General features: G+C 45.1%; 1 protein-coding gene across 4 annotated transcripts in view; it reads right to left on the reverse strand.

Annotated features, from left to right (window-relative positions):
* SBF2 (SET binding factor 2) overlaps window positions 1-14503 on the reverse strand; it is a 191079-nt gene that overhangs the window by 97669 nt on the left and 78907 nt on the right. For all 4 annotated transcript variants that reach the window (XM_072118838.1, XM_072118841.1, XM_072118840.1 and 1 more), the window contains exons 4-6: window positions 11848-11970; window positions 11638-11748; window positions 10043-10148 (exon numbers count right to left, since the gene is read on the reverse strand). In XM_072118838.1, the coding sequence (XP_071974939.1) occupies window positions 10043-10148; window positions 11638-11748; window positions 11848-11970 (340 nt within the window). The remainder of the gene's footprint in view (window positions 1-10042; window positions 10149-11637; window positions 11749-11847; window positions 11971-14503) is intronic.

The following is a 14503-nucleotide window of genomic DNA, read 5'->3' on the forward strand; positions in this document are numbered from 1 at the left end:
GGGTCACAAGTGACACCACTAATCTGATGCTGAAGTGTCTGACACCCTCCACAATCTGATTCTGAAAGCCAATTTTATGAAAATGTTATATTAATGCAGTTAAAGGGATTGTCCAGGATTAGAAACAAATCACTTCTACTTTCGAATCCTGATACGTAATATTGCAGCTTGTTATTGTTTCCCTGCTATTGATATGAGCTGCAGTACTGCACACTACCTGCAGACAGGTGGGGGCGCTGTATATAACTAAACAGCCATGTTTTTCTAAACTTTAAATACCAGAAAAAATTTAAGTTGACGCGTGAATAACCAGAATCAATGTAAATACATTTACAATAAATACGCCGGCTGTATGGAGCGCGCTCAGAGCAGAGGGGAGGGGGCGCTGATGAATAAGCAGAAAAAAAGAGTTTATTTTCAGAATGACTTACATAAAACACAGAGTTAATGAGTCAACGGCCTGAACTGTGTGACAGAAGCCTCCTGACACTCACCCTGGCTAACTATTACACACCGGGGCAGGTATTAAAGGGAAAGCGTCAACTTATAGGTGTGTTTTATGATTAATATTTCATAAATACTGTAAATAACATTAAATCCTACTTGTAGTTGCAACCATTAATTATATAGAAATTTAAAATGCAGTTTCAAAATCGTCCACTAGGTGTCAGCACAACATGCGCGCAGCAAAAAGCAATCTCGTTTTACAGCCTGCTGTAAAGCCAAATTATCACTCAGAGAATAAATGACCTCCATACAATTGAGGAAACTTTATTTTACATTTAAAAATTATTATTATAACAATTATTCTGAATATTATGTAAATTCGTAAGTCAATGCCCTCCCTCCAAAAGTGCAATGTAGGAGTCAAACGCATGTCCCCTCTACATGACCCAAAAGAAGTTTACCCATATACGGAGAGATGGGAATCCCACCTCCCCTTTAAGGAGGAAGGAACTGGACATCATATATTTTCGTTACGGGATAATTTGGTTGGAAAGGAATTTCTGGCATCAATTCCTGAACTATCCGCAGGTCTGACATATGGTAACACCTCCCCGGAGACGGACAGAATTCCATAAACACAGAATGTGTATAGTGAGCAGAGAGCACTGGGAATATTCACACACAGGCGGGATATTAAAGGGGCGGTGCAGCCCCATGTCAATAAGACATGGCGAGGGTATGCTGAAAGGTTCGCCAACTTTCCATCATCTTGGATGGAATCCTTGTAAGGCAAGGGTTAAACAGAGACATGTGGTCGATTGTGAGCTCCTGGGGTCTAGATACACAGGGAAGTAGGGGGAAATCGATCTTGAGCTCTTTGGGTCAGGGATGATGATGGAAGTTGAAGAGATTAGATTGTGAGCTCCTGGGACCAGGGCTGCGGGGATTGATACAAAGGGAGGTATGGAGATTGTAAGCTCTTGTGGTCCTAGATGATGGGATGGATACATTGTGAGTAGTGGAGATTAGATTGTGAGCTCAACGGATCATAGATGATGGTAGAGAATACACTAGAGACAATAGATTGTGAGCTCTTGTGGTTGTAGATGATGGGATGGATACATTGTGAGTTATGGAGAATAGATTACAAGCTTCTGGGGACAAGGTCAATAAGAATGTATTGAGATGATCTTGTATAGATGATGGGAGTGATACACTGCAGAAAAATTAAGGAGCTTCTGGGGAAAGAGTAGATGGAATAGATTGTGAGCTCCTGGGGTCAGAAAGGATAGAAGTGATATACAGTGACTTGTGAGATGAGACTGTGAGCTCCTGGGCACAAGGTCAATAAGAACGTATTGAGGTCTTCATGTATCATAGATGATGGGAGTGATACACTGCAGAATACATAAGGAGCTCTTGTGGAAAAAGTAGACGGAATAGATTGTGAGCTCCTGTGGTGATAAGGTGTCCAGCACAGCAGAACATGTTGGCACCTTGTATAAGTAGTTGGGCTCCATATTGGGGGGCAGAAGGTTCCACTTAGAGGACGGTTGTGAGTTACGGCCAGGCATGTATACTGGAGGCTGGCAGCAGCCGCCACCACAAGTCACACATCTGAAGCTTGAGCCTCTCGGATGGAGCGACTTCAGAAAGATGCCTTCAATGACATCACTAGGATGTGAGCTGAGCGATGCAGCGGCCAGGCCCCCCGAGGGCGCGCACAACACGGACTTCATTACTTACCAATAATCTCCAGGACGAGCCCATATGACTGCGATTAAAAACTAATCAGGACGCACGGAAAACAATGTATCTGGAGCATCGCGCCGCATTCCTGCCAGCGCACGCCACATTCCAGCCGGACCATGTGTTCTGTAAACAGACGCTGGCCCCTACTCCAGTCACATCCAAAGCTGCGCTCACCATTCTGCTGATTCACTGCTGCCTCTGGACACAATCTGTTTAAGCGTGATGGATCTTAAAGGGAATGTACTGACTCCCAAATCACCCCACAAGTAAAACCAGTGTTATATAGAGCACTTTATAACCTTTCCAGACATACCTTTTTCTGTTTTCCAAAAACTTTTCGCTGTAGAGGTTGTAGGTTTATGCAAATTAGCTTTATAGAGCACCCAGGGCGGGGCTTGCGAGTAAACCAGTTCTCTCCATGGTCAAACACTGTCCCTTTGCAAAATGATTGACCTCTCCCATATAAAAAAAGAACACGGGTGCAAGAGTCATGGCTCCGCCCCTAAAGCTCATTTCCATAAAGATAAAAGGGAATTTTCGCTAAAACTAAAGATTTTTGGAAAAAGGGAGAGGCGTGTCTTGAAAAGTTTTAAAGACACACACAATGCTGGTTTTACGCCCTTTAAATCTTGGTGCGTAGGAGCTCACATCTTAAAGGGGTTGACTAAAGATTTAAAAGCATGGCTCCTTTCACCCAAAAACACCTACACATCTTGTGCCCGTAATTGCAGATCAGATGTATAGAGATGGCTGGAGTTGTTATTCCATCAGGAGAGGAGCAGTTTTTGGATGAAAGCAGCCATGTTTTTTTAATCTCTGGACAACCCCTTTAAAGGGTTTTTTTCCACGAAAGAAATTCTCACAATTCTATCCCCATAGTGATGTTAACACAATAAAGGTCATATTAACCCCTTACTTTACAATGTTACTCCGTTTTATTACTGTTTTAGCTCCTATCACTCCCATGGCTGCTCAGTGTAAAATCCCAGGTTGTGGGCGGGGCCTCTCTAAGCAGACACATTATTGTATTATCCATCTAGTTATGTGAGGTGACAATGTGGTTGCATTATCAGGGTACAAGGGGTGTGTATACACTTTCATCTGACATTGTACTAACACATAGGAGAGATGAGACGGATCAGAGATGCATGAGATCATTACATAGAGGCTGACAGATCATTACACTGTGAGCTCTGCTACATATCACAGATATGTGCCTGCCTCCCCCTTCCCCTGGATCACTTATCTCCTTGTAGTTTGTAGCTCCTCCCTCTACTCATGATCTCCTGGCAGGATATGAATCAGTGAGTGTCTCTGAGCTTCCTGCAGGGGGCGGGGCTACAGCCACACAGCAGAGAGACTGAAATCTCATCTGCACAATCTCATCCAAGATGGCCACCACCCAAGAGACAGGTTGGACTTATATCTGTGAAATGCTGCATTTTTGTTAATAACAGTGAAATAGACAATGTGTTATTTTGTAATAAGAAACTTGTCTTCATGGAAGGAATACCCCTTTAAGCACCAGTAGCTCATCGGGTGTGAGAGAAAACAACTTGAAGCTATGCACAGTGCAAAATAACAGGATTGACAAAAAATCTGAGTGATGAAAAGCAAGGTTTTGAATGCAGCTTTGGAGGTGACTAGAGTAGACTGGAGTCTCCTTCTCTTGTGTTGTAGAATTACACCTGTGATTAGTAATAAAACACTCCCTCACTGCTGCAGTCAGGTGACCCCGGACCATGATTAGGGATTATATGGAGGCGCGGGGATGGCCCCCAGTGTATGCAGCCATTGTGCCTGTGCACTGACCCGTCCCAAACCCGCTTCCTCATTAGCGTCCAGTATGTACAGTATGCCGGCGACGAGGCACGTCCGCACTGTAGTTTTCCACGCTGAGCGGCTTTCTAGGCGCAGCGTTTATGTAACACTCTGAGATTGGAGACTGTTTACTAGGAGACGCGGGCGCGCTTGCTGCACGGGGGCGACTTTACTCTAAAGCGGGTTACAATTTCTCGTACAAAAAGTTTAATCATTATATAATCAAAAACTCTGAAAGTTCTGATGGACTTCATTTTCCAATTCCAGGAAGATGAGGTTTTGTTACAATGTATCAGTCCAAATACACTCCTATGATGAGGGAAGGGGAAAGCCATCTATATCAGAGCTGCAATCATAATTCTGCTGGTTCCCAGTTAGCGCTGAGGCTGCACAGTGTCAAGGGGTGTCCAGCAGAGCTGCAATCCTAATTCTGCTGGTTCTCAGTTAGCGCTCAGGTTTGACAGTGTCAGGGGTGTCCAGCAGAGCTGCATTCATAATTCTGCGGATTTCTGGTTAGCGTTCAGATTATACAGTGTCAAGGGGTGTCCAGCAAAGTTGAAATCATAAATCTGCTGGTTCTCAGTTAGCATTCAGGTTACACAGTGTCAGGGGGTTTCCATTAGAGCTGCAATCATAATTCTGCTGGTACCCATTTAAGGCTCAGGCTGCACAGTGTCAGGGGGGTCTGGCAGAGCTGCAATCATAATTCTGCTGGCTCCCAGCTAGTGCTCAGATTATACAGTGTCAGTGGCTGTGCAGCAGAGCTGCAATCATAATTCTGCTGGTTCCCAGCTAGTGCTCAGATTATACAGTGTCAGTGGCTGTGCAGCAGAGCTGCAATCATAATTCTGCTGGTTCCCAGCTAGTGCTCAGATTATACAGTGTCAGTGGCTGTGCAGCAGAGCTGCAATCATAATTCTGCTGGTTCCCAGCTAGTGCTCAGATTATACAGTGTCAGTGGCTGTGCAGCAGAGCTGCAATCATAATTCTGCTGGTTCCCGGTTAGCGCTCAGGTTGCACAGCGTCCAGCAGAGCAGCAAGCACATCAAGAAACTGCTATTTAAAATTAGTGATCTGAGATTATAAAGTGCGTGCAACCAAACTACAGCTTTAGATGTGACTGGAGTAGAAGCCAAATTGACAAGTTACTTCCTAATTCACTGAATTAACTTTACAGCGATGGTAACATTAAATCGGAGACATCTCGAAGTCCAAAATCCCTGCTTACATCAGACCTTATACTCTAGTCACATCCAAATCTTAACTCACAAGGACATTCTCAAAATCTGCTGTCAGACGGGGGCCCCTGATTACTGCTTGTGCAGTGTAACAGGGGGAATCCAAATGAAATGATTAGAATGATAGTATCTGATGAAGATAAATGCAGGGACATGCGGATGAAGCAGACGGGACGTGACCATCATCAGTAACGGGGCACGATCCGGTGGATTTGTGGGGTTCATGGAGTCCCCCGCCTGCTCCAGAGGTAGAGTTCTCCAGACATTGTGACCCTGGGACCTTATATTCCAATTTAATGATGTCTGCAAGTGGAGAACCACACGGGGAGATGGTTCCACATCTAATAGAGTCATTACGAGGGCGGCCATCAATGATCCGCAGCATCTCGGTGATTTACTTCAAGCACTAGATGCAGAACTAAATTTCCAAATAGTAAAATACAGGCATAGATGGGAAGCTCCAGGGATGATGTGGAAAAAAATGTGTCCACTTCGGTCTATCAATTCAGCTCCGCTTGCTGTCAGTGAATTGCATGCAGACCTACTGTCGTACATTGTTACAACTGTATCCAGTCAAAACAATCCTGGACTCCAGCCCGATACATTGTAACGAATGATGAGATCACATGACCAGTTCATCTTGCCCTGTATTGGATTCATCCTGGGTCCGGACTAGAGATCGCAAAGCATCATGGGAGCTCTGAGCAGCAGAATTATGAATACAGCTCTGGAGGTGACAAAGTGTCAGGGCCCCTGTGCTTTACACTGCAGCACTGATCGCTCGTACTGGATGCTGGAAACAGATGAAGGCGACTGTACAATGAGGAGAGTATTATTAAAGGGGAGGGGGATTTCCATCTCTCCTGCACCTCAGATCAGGGTCCGGAGATGAATATTGCGGAGAATAACATGGTGGGACGCCTCGTAAACCAACGTGTAAATTTCCTTTGGCTCCAAATATCTTCCTGTAAAATAAAGCCGTGACGCGGCGCTCGCAGCCAAAGTGACCAGGTCAGCGCCAAGGAATGAGAAGGCTCACACAGCGCCAAATATTAGGTGATATAAGTGAAGGCAGATGACGAGCCCTGCACAGAGGGAAAGGGGGATGATGGGAGTGATACCGGTATAGAAAGACCAGATTGTAAGCTCCTAGGAACAGGAATGATGGGAGATACACTCACCGGCCACTTTATTAGGTACACCATGCTAGTAACGGGCTGGACCCCCATTTGCCTTCAGAACTGCCTCAATTCTTCGTGGCATAGATACAACAAGGTGCTGGAAGCTCCTCAGAGATTTTGCTCCATATTGACATGATGGCATCACACAGTTGCCGCAGATTTGTCGGCTGCACATCCATGATGCGAATCTCCCGTTCCACCACATCCCAAAGATGCTCTATTGGATTGAGATCTGGTGACTGTGGAGGCCATTTGTGTCCAGTGACCTCATTGTCATGTTCAAGAAACCAGTCTGTGATGATTCCAGCTTTATGACATGGCGCATTATCCTGCTGAAAGTAGCCATCAGATGTTACAGGGTACATTGTGCTCATAAAGGGATGGACATGGTCAGCAACAATACTCAGGTAGGCTGTGGCGTTGTACCAAGGGGCCCAAAGAGTGCCAAGAAAATATTCCCCACACCATGACACCACCACCACCAGCCTGACCCGCTGATACAAGGCAGGATGGATCCATGCTTTCATGTTGTTGACACCAAATTCTGACCCTACCATCCGAATGTCGCAGCAGAAATCGAGACTCATCAGACCAGGCAACGTTTTTCCAATCTTCTACTGTCCAATTTCGATGAGCTTGTGCAAATTGTAGCCACAGTTTCCTGTTCTTAGCTGAAAGGAGTGGCACCCGGTGTGGTCTTCTGCTGCTGTAGCCCATCTGCCTCAAAGTTGGACGTACTGTGCGTTCAGAGATGCTCTTCTGCCTACCTTGGTTGTAACGGGTGGCGATTTGAGTCACAGTTGCCTTTCTATCAGCTCGAACCAGTCTGCCCATTCTCCTTTGACCTCTGGCATCAACAAGGTATTTCCGCCCACAGAACTGCCGCTCACTGGATGTTTTTTCTTTTTCGGACCATTCTCTGTAAACCCTAGAGATGGTTGTGCGTGAAAATCCCAGTAGATCAGCAGTTTCTGAAATACTCAGACCAGCCCTTCTGGCACCAACAGCCATGCCACGATCAAAGGCCTCAAATCACCTTTCTTCCCCATACTGATGCTCGGTTTGAACTGCAGGAGATTGTCTTGACCATGTCTACATGCCTAAATGCACTGAGTGCCTAAATGTGATTGGCTGATTAGAAATTAAGTGTTAACGAGCAGTTGGACAGGTGTACCTAATAAAGTGGCCGGTGAGTGTATATGTGTTTAGAGAGATAGGAACAGGGATGATGGGAGTAATATGGTTATATAAAGACCAGAAGAACAGATTGTAAGCTCCCAGGAACAGGGATGATTAGAGATATACATATTTAGTGAAGTAGGAAGAAAAGATTTTAAGCTCCTAGAAAGAGGGATGATGGGAGTGATACATTTTTTAAAAAATGGGTAGAATATATTGTTGGATAATGGGAGTGATACATATTAAGTTAGATGAGAAGAATAGATTGTAAGGCAGAGGATGATGGGATAGCAAGATAGGAAAAACGGATTGTAAGACTCCTAGGTCCAGGGATGATGGGAGTGATACATTTTTGAGAAACCAGAATATATTTTAAGATCCTGGGGATGGGAATATTAGGAGTAATAGAGTAACTGAAGTAGAATTGGTAGTGATACATACATGGAGAGTTGTAAAGACTAGATCGCAAGCTTCTGAGGCCAGAGATAATGGCAACAAAACATGTTAAGAGAGAGATGGGAGAATAGATTGTAAGCTCCTAGGTCCAGGGATAATGAGACTGATACATTTTTGAGAGAAAGGGAAGGTTTAGACATGTTTAGAGGTGGGAAGAATAGATGTTAAGCTCCTGGGGACAGCAATGACTGGATAGATAAACATTTTAGTGAAATGAGATAGATTATAAGCTTTTAGGAATAAGGATGAGGGGAGCGATAAGTTCCATAAGAATCGGCATGACAGGAGTGGAACTTTTGGGGACTTGGAATGATGGGAGTTATACAGGTGAACAGTATAGATTGTAAGCTCCAGGGAATAGGAACTATTGGATGGATACATAGTGAGTCATGAAAAATTGATTGTAAGCTTCTAGGAAAAGAGATCATGGGATTAAGACATGTTTAGTGATATGGAAAGAAAAGTTTGAGTTCCAGTGTATGATGGGAGTAATAATCTATGCTGCATATATATATATTATTAAAATAGAAATTCGTGTTTTCTCTCTCTATATATATATAATATATACATACATACATACATACATATATACATACATATACATATATATATATACACACACACATATATATATATCACACGAATTTCCATTTTTTGCAGAATCTTCCGTAAAACCCTCCACCTCTCGGCCTCTGGACGTGTCCCAGGTATTATACTATTACATGATAATGGGACTGATCTGCGACGTGTGAAGCTGTCACACAAATCAACTGCACAAAAGTATGTGCCCCCCTGCCCTGGGTCATGGAGTGAAGGAGAAATGAAGATTATGCAACTCTCCTGCATCCCAGGTAAACATGACCCCCCCCCACCCGCTAGGGCTGGCGCTTACTGGAAGTCACATTGTCCTGGACCCCCCCCTCCCCAAACGCAGGACGGGCTCTGCTATGTTACAGTGTGATACAAGATATGGCCCCCAATAAAGGCAGGAATGTCTGTAAATCATCACTCCGGCTGCTCCCTGGCGAGACGGGTCAGGATTTATGGCTCAGATAATAACTATATGTGGGAGAGGATACAGGGGGATGGGGGCTCTGCTTATTAATACAACAGAGGGGCGAGACCCTGTAATAACAGAAGAACTGGGAAGGGGGGAGTATGTATTATATATAATGGCATTTTATCATGGATGCAGCAGAATACACATTAATGGGGTCTTCCAGCTTATAGAAATGTTGTATTCATATCAAGATCAGACTCAGAACCGCATCAAAAAGTCGCTAATGCCAAATTCAGCAGAGAGAACGGAGAAGGGGCAGGTCCTCACACTGCTGTGCTCTGAGCTTCCCCCTGTAGATCTAAAGGATGGCTGTAGCTTTCAACCAGAATCCTGGATCCAGGAGGGAGGGGGGTGAAGAGAAGCTCAATGCAGAGAGCTAAGAACACAGCAGTGTGAGAGCTCATTGTGACTATTTTGTATCATTTACCTGCCTAGTGGTGACCAATGGGTTGTAAAATAAAACTGCTGACGGATTCCTTTTAAAGGGTCCATCTGCAATACTTAGTGAAGGCATGTGGCTACGGGGGTCAGTGGTCACGTCCCATTAGGATAGACAAGATGCCGTGATGGGTAACAGCGCAGCCTGATCATCACAGGTTATACCAACATGGGAGCAATTAATCAATTTTTCTGAATTGCAAAATCAAAGTCAGCTCTGTCTCCTCTGGGGCGGGGTTAGAAACTGCGAGGGTGGAGCTAACTGTTGAACTGAGAACTCCTCCCGCAAGGTCCTGGAAGAGATCATTGGCAACATTGAAAGAAGAGGGCAAAAGAGAAATTAGTAGTGACTCCACAGAGTAACATTAGGAGGCAGTCTGAGGATGCCCTGGGTGGAAAACCAGTCCAATGCACGATGAACACATGAACCATGAGTGATCAGCAGACCTGCCACAGGGTCCTGTCCTCACCTAGTTGCTGAAAGAGCAGTGCCACGCTGGTGCCCGTCACTGGAAGACTGTCGTACAGAGGCGTCTGGATGAGCTGCCGGTCTCCAGCTCCCAATGAGAACAGTTTCTACAATACAAAAAAGTAGAGAGGTCACTTAATATCCAGACTGTAAACAGTTAAAATGAGACCCCCACATATCCCCCAAACCAATAATAATAATCCATCATCTTATAATGGATATGCAAATTACTCTACAAGTGCTACCAAGTCAGGACTGATTTAACAGAAGGGTCCGCCTCTGTAGCACTTGCTGGCTGATGTGACTTTCCATACAGAAGTTTACTTTTATTATGTCATCAGTTTGGCACTATGAACATCGGAAAGTTTCCCCTTAAAAGGTTTCGATGGAAAACTGCTGAAAACTCAGAACAAGCTTCAGACAGGGCAATGTCCATAAGCACATCATACAGCCCTGCTCATGCTGGGATTCCTGGTTCATGAATATAATGCAAGAACAACAGTGAAGACTGACATATAGCTAAAGAGAGCAGCAGCAGAATAAAAGTGAAACTATATTAAAGAGCAGATTGTCAGCAATGTAAATGCAGTGAAGAATATGAAGACGTCTCAAGTCCTACGTTTAACCCTTTCCATTTCCTCTAGTTTCAAGCAATCTGTAAACACCAAATCCATATGTACAGAAACTGTCCGCGTATACACAAGTCTGGTCTACATATAATAAGCAGATCCCGGTCGGACCCCTACGTAACCCCATAGAATCCTCAGTGTCCGTCCCCCGGGGGCGCTGTGCTGTGGTGTCTATAACAAATCCTTGGATTAGACATATCCTCTAATTCCACCGGAGCAGAAAAATTGAAGGACGACCAATAAAAGTGCGTTTCATAATAAAAAAATAGAAATAACTAAGAGCAGAAAGTTTGTAATATCAGACTGGGGTGAAAGTATTATAGAAAGGAGCTACAGAGGCCATGGGCAGTCAGAATTTATCCCATAGTAAACCCATGAGAAATTCATCAAATTGATTTGATTAATGCATAATAATAATAATAATAATAATAATCTATATAGCCCCATCAAATTCAAGAGAGCTTTACAAATCATAATGCATCCGTTCAGAGGAGCACAATGGTTATCAGAATTGCAAAATTTTATATTTATCTGTCCCTCTGGGGTGGAGCTAACTGAGCAGGGGTGGAGCTAACATCTGAAATGAGAGATCATCCCCCAAGGTCCTGGAAATTATAATAGGCAACATAGAAGGGAAGAGAGAAATTACTAGTAAGCAAGTAAGATGGAAGCATAGAAAGCAACGGGAAGGGGCGCAAGAGAGATATTGGGGGAGAAACAGGGAGCAAAAAAGGAGGTGCAAATAAAGATAAGTAGGGGCAATAGAGAGATGGGAAGATACAATATAGAGACAGACATCAGAGGAGAGAAACCTAGAGAGATGTCCCTATATCACCCTGGCAAGAGTAACCTGCACAATGATCACATCACATTGTTTATATCAGAGAGGAGACAAATAAAACTTTATATAGAAAGTTAATTTAGGTTTTATTCCCTACGTGCTGTACGTGGGCGATTATATAATTACCTGTGATCCGCCGGCTGATGGGATGATGCAGGTGACGAGGTTGGCGACCAGGTTTTCCAGAGACACGTTCAGACTGTCCACGTAGACGGTATAGATCAAGCCGAGACAGGCCTGCGAGTGACACACACAACAGAGAACACCACGTCAGGGAGGACACATTGCAGCAGCCTCATTACTGGTTATTGTAGTAGATGTTCCTCTTATACTGACCCGGAAGATTTCTGGATAGTCCAATCTGGAAACCAGCACCAAACTCTTGGGAGCAAAGACTTGTGCGGGCTGTATCAATCCGGAATCTTCATCGTCGCCATCGCTGTGATCGTGCTTTGTTCCCTGGAAAATAGGAAAAGGACACATTCTATATGAAACGGCAAATCCCTAAAGCAAAGTATAAGAATGAAAAAAGCGAGGGGATTACTGAGAATATAGCCTATAACAAGAGAGCAGCGGTGCCATCACCGAGAATACAGCCTATCCCTCACTAGAGAGCAGCGGTGCCATCACCGAGAATACAGCCTATCCCTCACTAGAGAGCAGCGGTGCCATCACCGAGAATACAGCCTATCCGTCACTAGAGAGCAGCGGGGCCATCACCGAGAAAACAGCCTATCCGTCACTAGAGAGCAGCGGTGCCATCACTGAGAATACAGCCTATCCATCACTAGAGAGCAGCGGTGCCATCACCGAGAATACAGCCTATCCGTCACTAGAGAGCAGCGGTGCCATCATTGAGAATACAGCCTATCCCTCACTAGAGAGCAGCGGTGCCATCATTGAGAATACAGCCTATCCCTCACTAGAGAGCAGCGGTGCCATCACTGAGAATACAGCCTATCCCTCACTAGAGAGCAGCGGTGCCATCACTGAGAATACAGCCTATCCCTCACTAGAGAGCAGCGGTGCCATCACTGAGAATACAGCCTATCCGTCACTAGAGAGCAGCGGGGCCATCACCGAGAATACAGCCTATCCATCACTAGAGAGCAGCGGTGCCATCACTGAGAATACAGCCTATCCATCACTAGAGAGCAGCGGTGCCATCACCGAGAATACAGCCTATCCATCACTAGAGAGCAGCGGTGCCATCACAGAGAATACAGCCTATCCCTCACTAGAGAGCAGCGGTGCCATCACTGAGAATACAGCCTATCCATCACTAGAGAGCAGCGGTGCCATCACTAGTGACTTCACAGTGACACTGATGGCAGATACAATGTTACATGTAACCCAGCAGTGATACAATGTAGACAGACCCCACGCTGGGAGCAGCCTGCACCCCCTGGTCTCTTGTTCGGTGAAGATTTATGGCTCTGTAATGGCTTGGAATGAGGCTATGATATATAGCGGTCTGGAGCAGAACTAAAGGCCTCATGTCATGGCTGCTTGGTCTGATCTCCTCAGATTAGATCTGGTAAGTGACAGGAGGGGAGTCAGCAGAGTCTATAACTCTCCGGGACCAGATCTGATCCATCACTGCTGCACTGTCGCCTGGGAGATTAATTAACCCTCCACATGTACAAAGCTGGGAACATTCTGCAAGTTTCCCACAGATTCCCTCATCATCAGCACCGCTCCATTAGCCCAATCCTTAGCGTGACGCCACTCCCCTCCTGATATCCTCTGTGCTGCTGTGATGCACATCTTGTCCGAATTTTAAACGTTGAACATATGAGATGATCCAGTGGGGTTATTTTGAGATTGATGCCATATTTGGTGTAGTATTCTCAATACAGATACCATATTTTCAGCCCACTGCCTTGCTGGGACCAGGGCTGAATAGGTTAAACTGACCCTGTAGTGTTTTATGTAGAGGCTATGGGAGTGTCAGGGTATCACACACGACAAATTTCAGGACCGCCACTGTCAGGGGGACATTAAAAATCCAGTGGTACTGAGGACAGGGACACCTAAGAGCCACTGAACTTCCCTTCTTGCACCTCCCACCCGCATGTACAGAGTCTCTGATTGGTGGAACAGTGAACATGTGACCAGGCTTGAACTGCAGGAACCAATTTGACCGTTATACTATTGAAAAAGTAACTAAAATTTGCTACATTGTGAAACCCTACATTGGGGTTGGATCTCCACCTTCTGCCTCCCTGAGCCTTGATTCAGCCATTTCATTTCCATAATGGACATGAAGGATCTATCCTCCACCGGCTCCTGGTTTCCTCTGTGCTGCGGGAGTAATAGTGGAACATTCCTCCGTTGTATAAGGCAACACCTGACCTCCCGTGTAAACCTTCTCCGCTGGAAAACAAGTCCATTTATCACGGCAGGAGTCGGCGGGTGTAATCCTTCTATAGCGGTAAATGGCGTGCTCATCCGCGCTCTGAGACAATGTTTCGGTGGCGTTGCTAGCAACAAAAGCCTCGCAAAGAGGAGACATGACAGGGACGAGACACCGGGAGACATTCCAATCAGGAAGCCACCGATAACACAACACTTTATCATAGGGAATGTGACGCGGGAAAAGCGCATAATATAGCAAATTTAAAGGGACGGTAACACTGAGCCCTGGAAAGGCTTCATTGGAGGCTAGAGATTTCCCCAAATCCCTTAAAAAAGATCAAAGGGATATCTGAGGTGTCAATGTTCATCCTGAGCACCCTGGTGCATGAACACAGGGAGCAGGTGTGCTACAGCAGAAGAATGATTGTTCAACCAATGCATATAGTATTCAGGATCTATGGAGAGCTGGATGACCACCTCCTGTGAAAAACAGATATTTATTAGCAGACAAATAAGATAATGAGGAATGTTCCTTTCCATCCGTGTAATAAGCATGAAGCGCGACGGGGGAAACAATGCAAATAAGTAAAACCGCAGCGCGCCCGAGGAATAAGAACACGGCTTGGAAGGACTG

The sequence above is a fragment of the Engystomops pustulosus genome, chromosome 7, assembly GCF_040894005.1.
Source record: "Engystomops pustulosus chromosome 7, aEngPut4.maternal, whole genome shotgun sequence".
Taxonomy (NCBI): domain Eukaryota; kingdom Metazoa; phylum Chordata; class Amphibia; order Anura; family Leptodactylidae; genus Engystomops; species Engystomops pustulosus.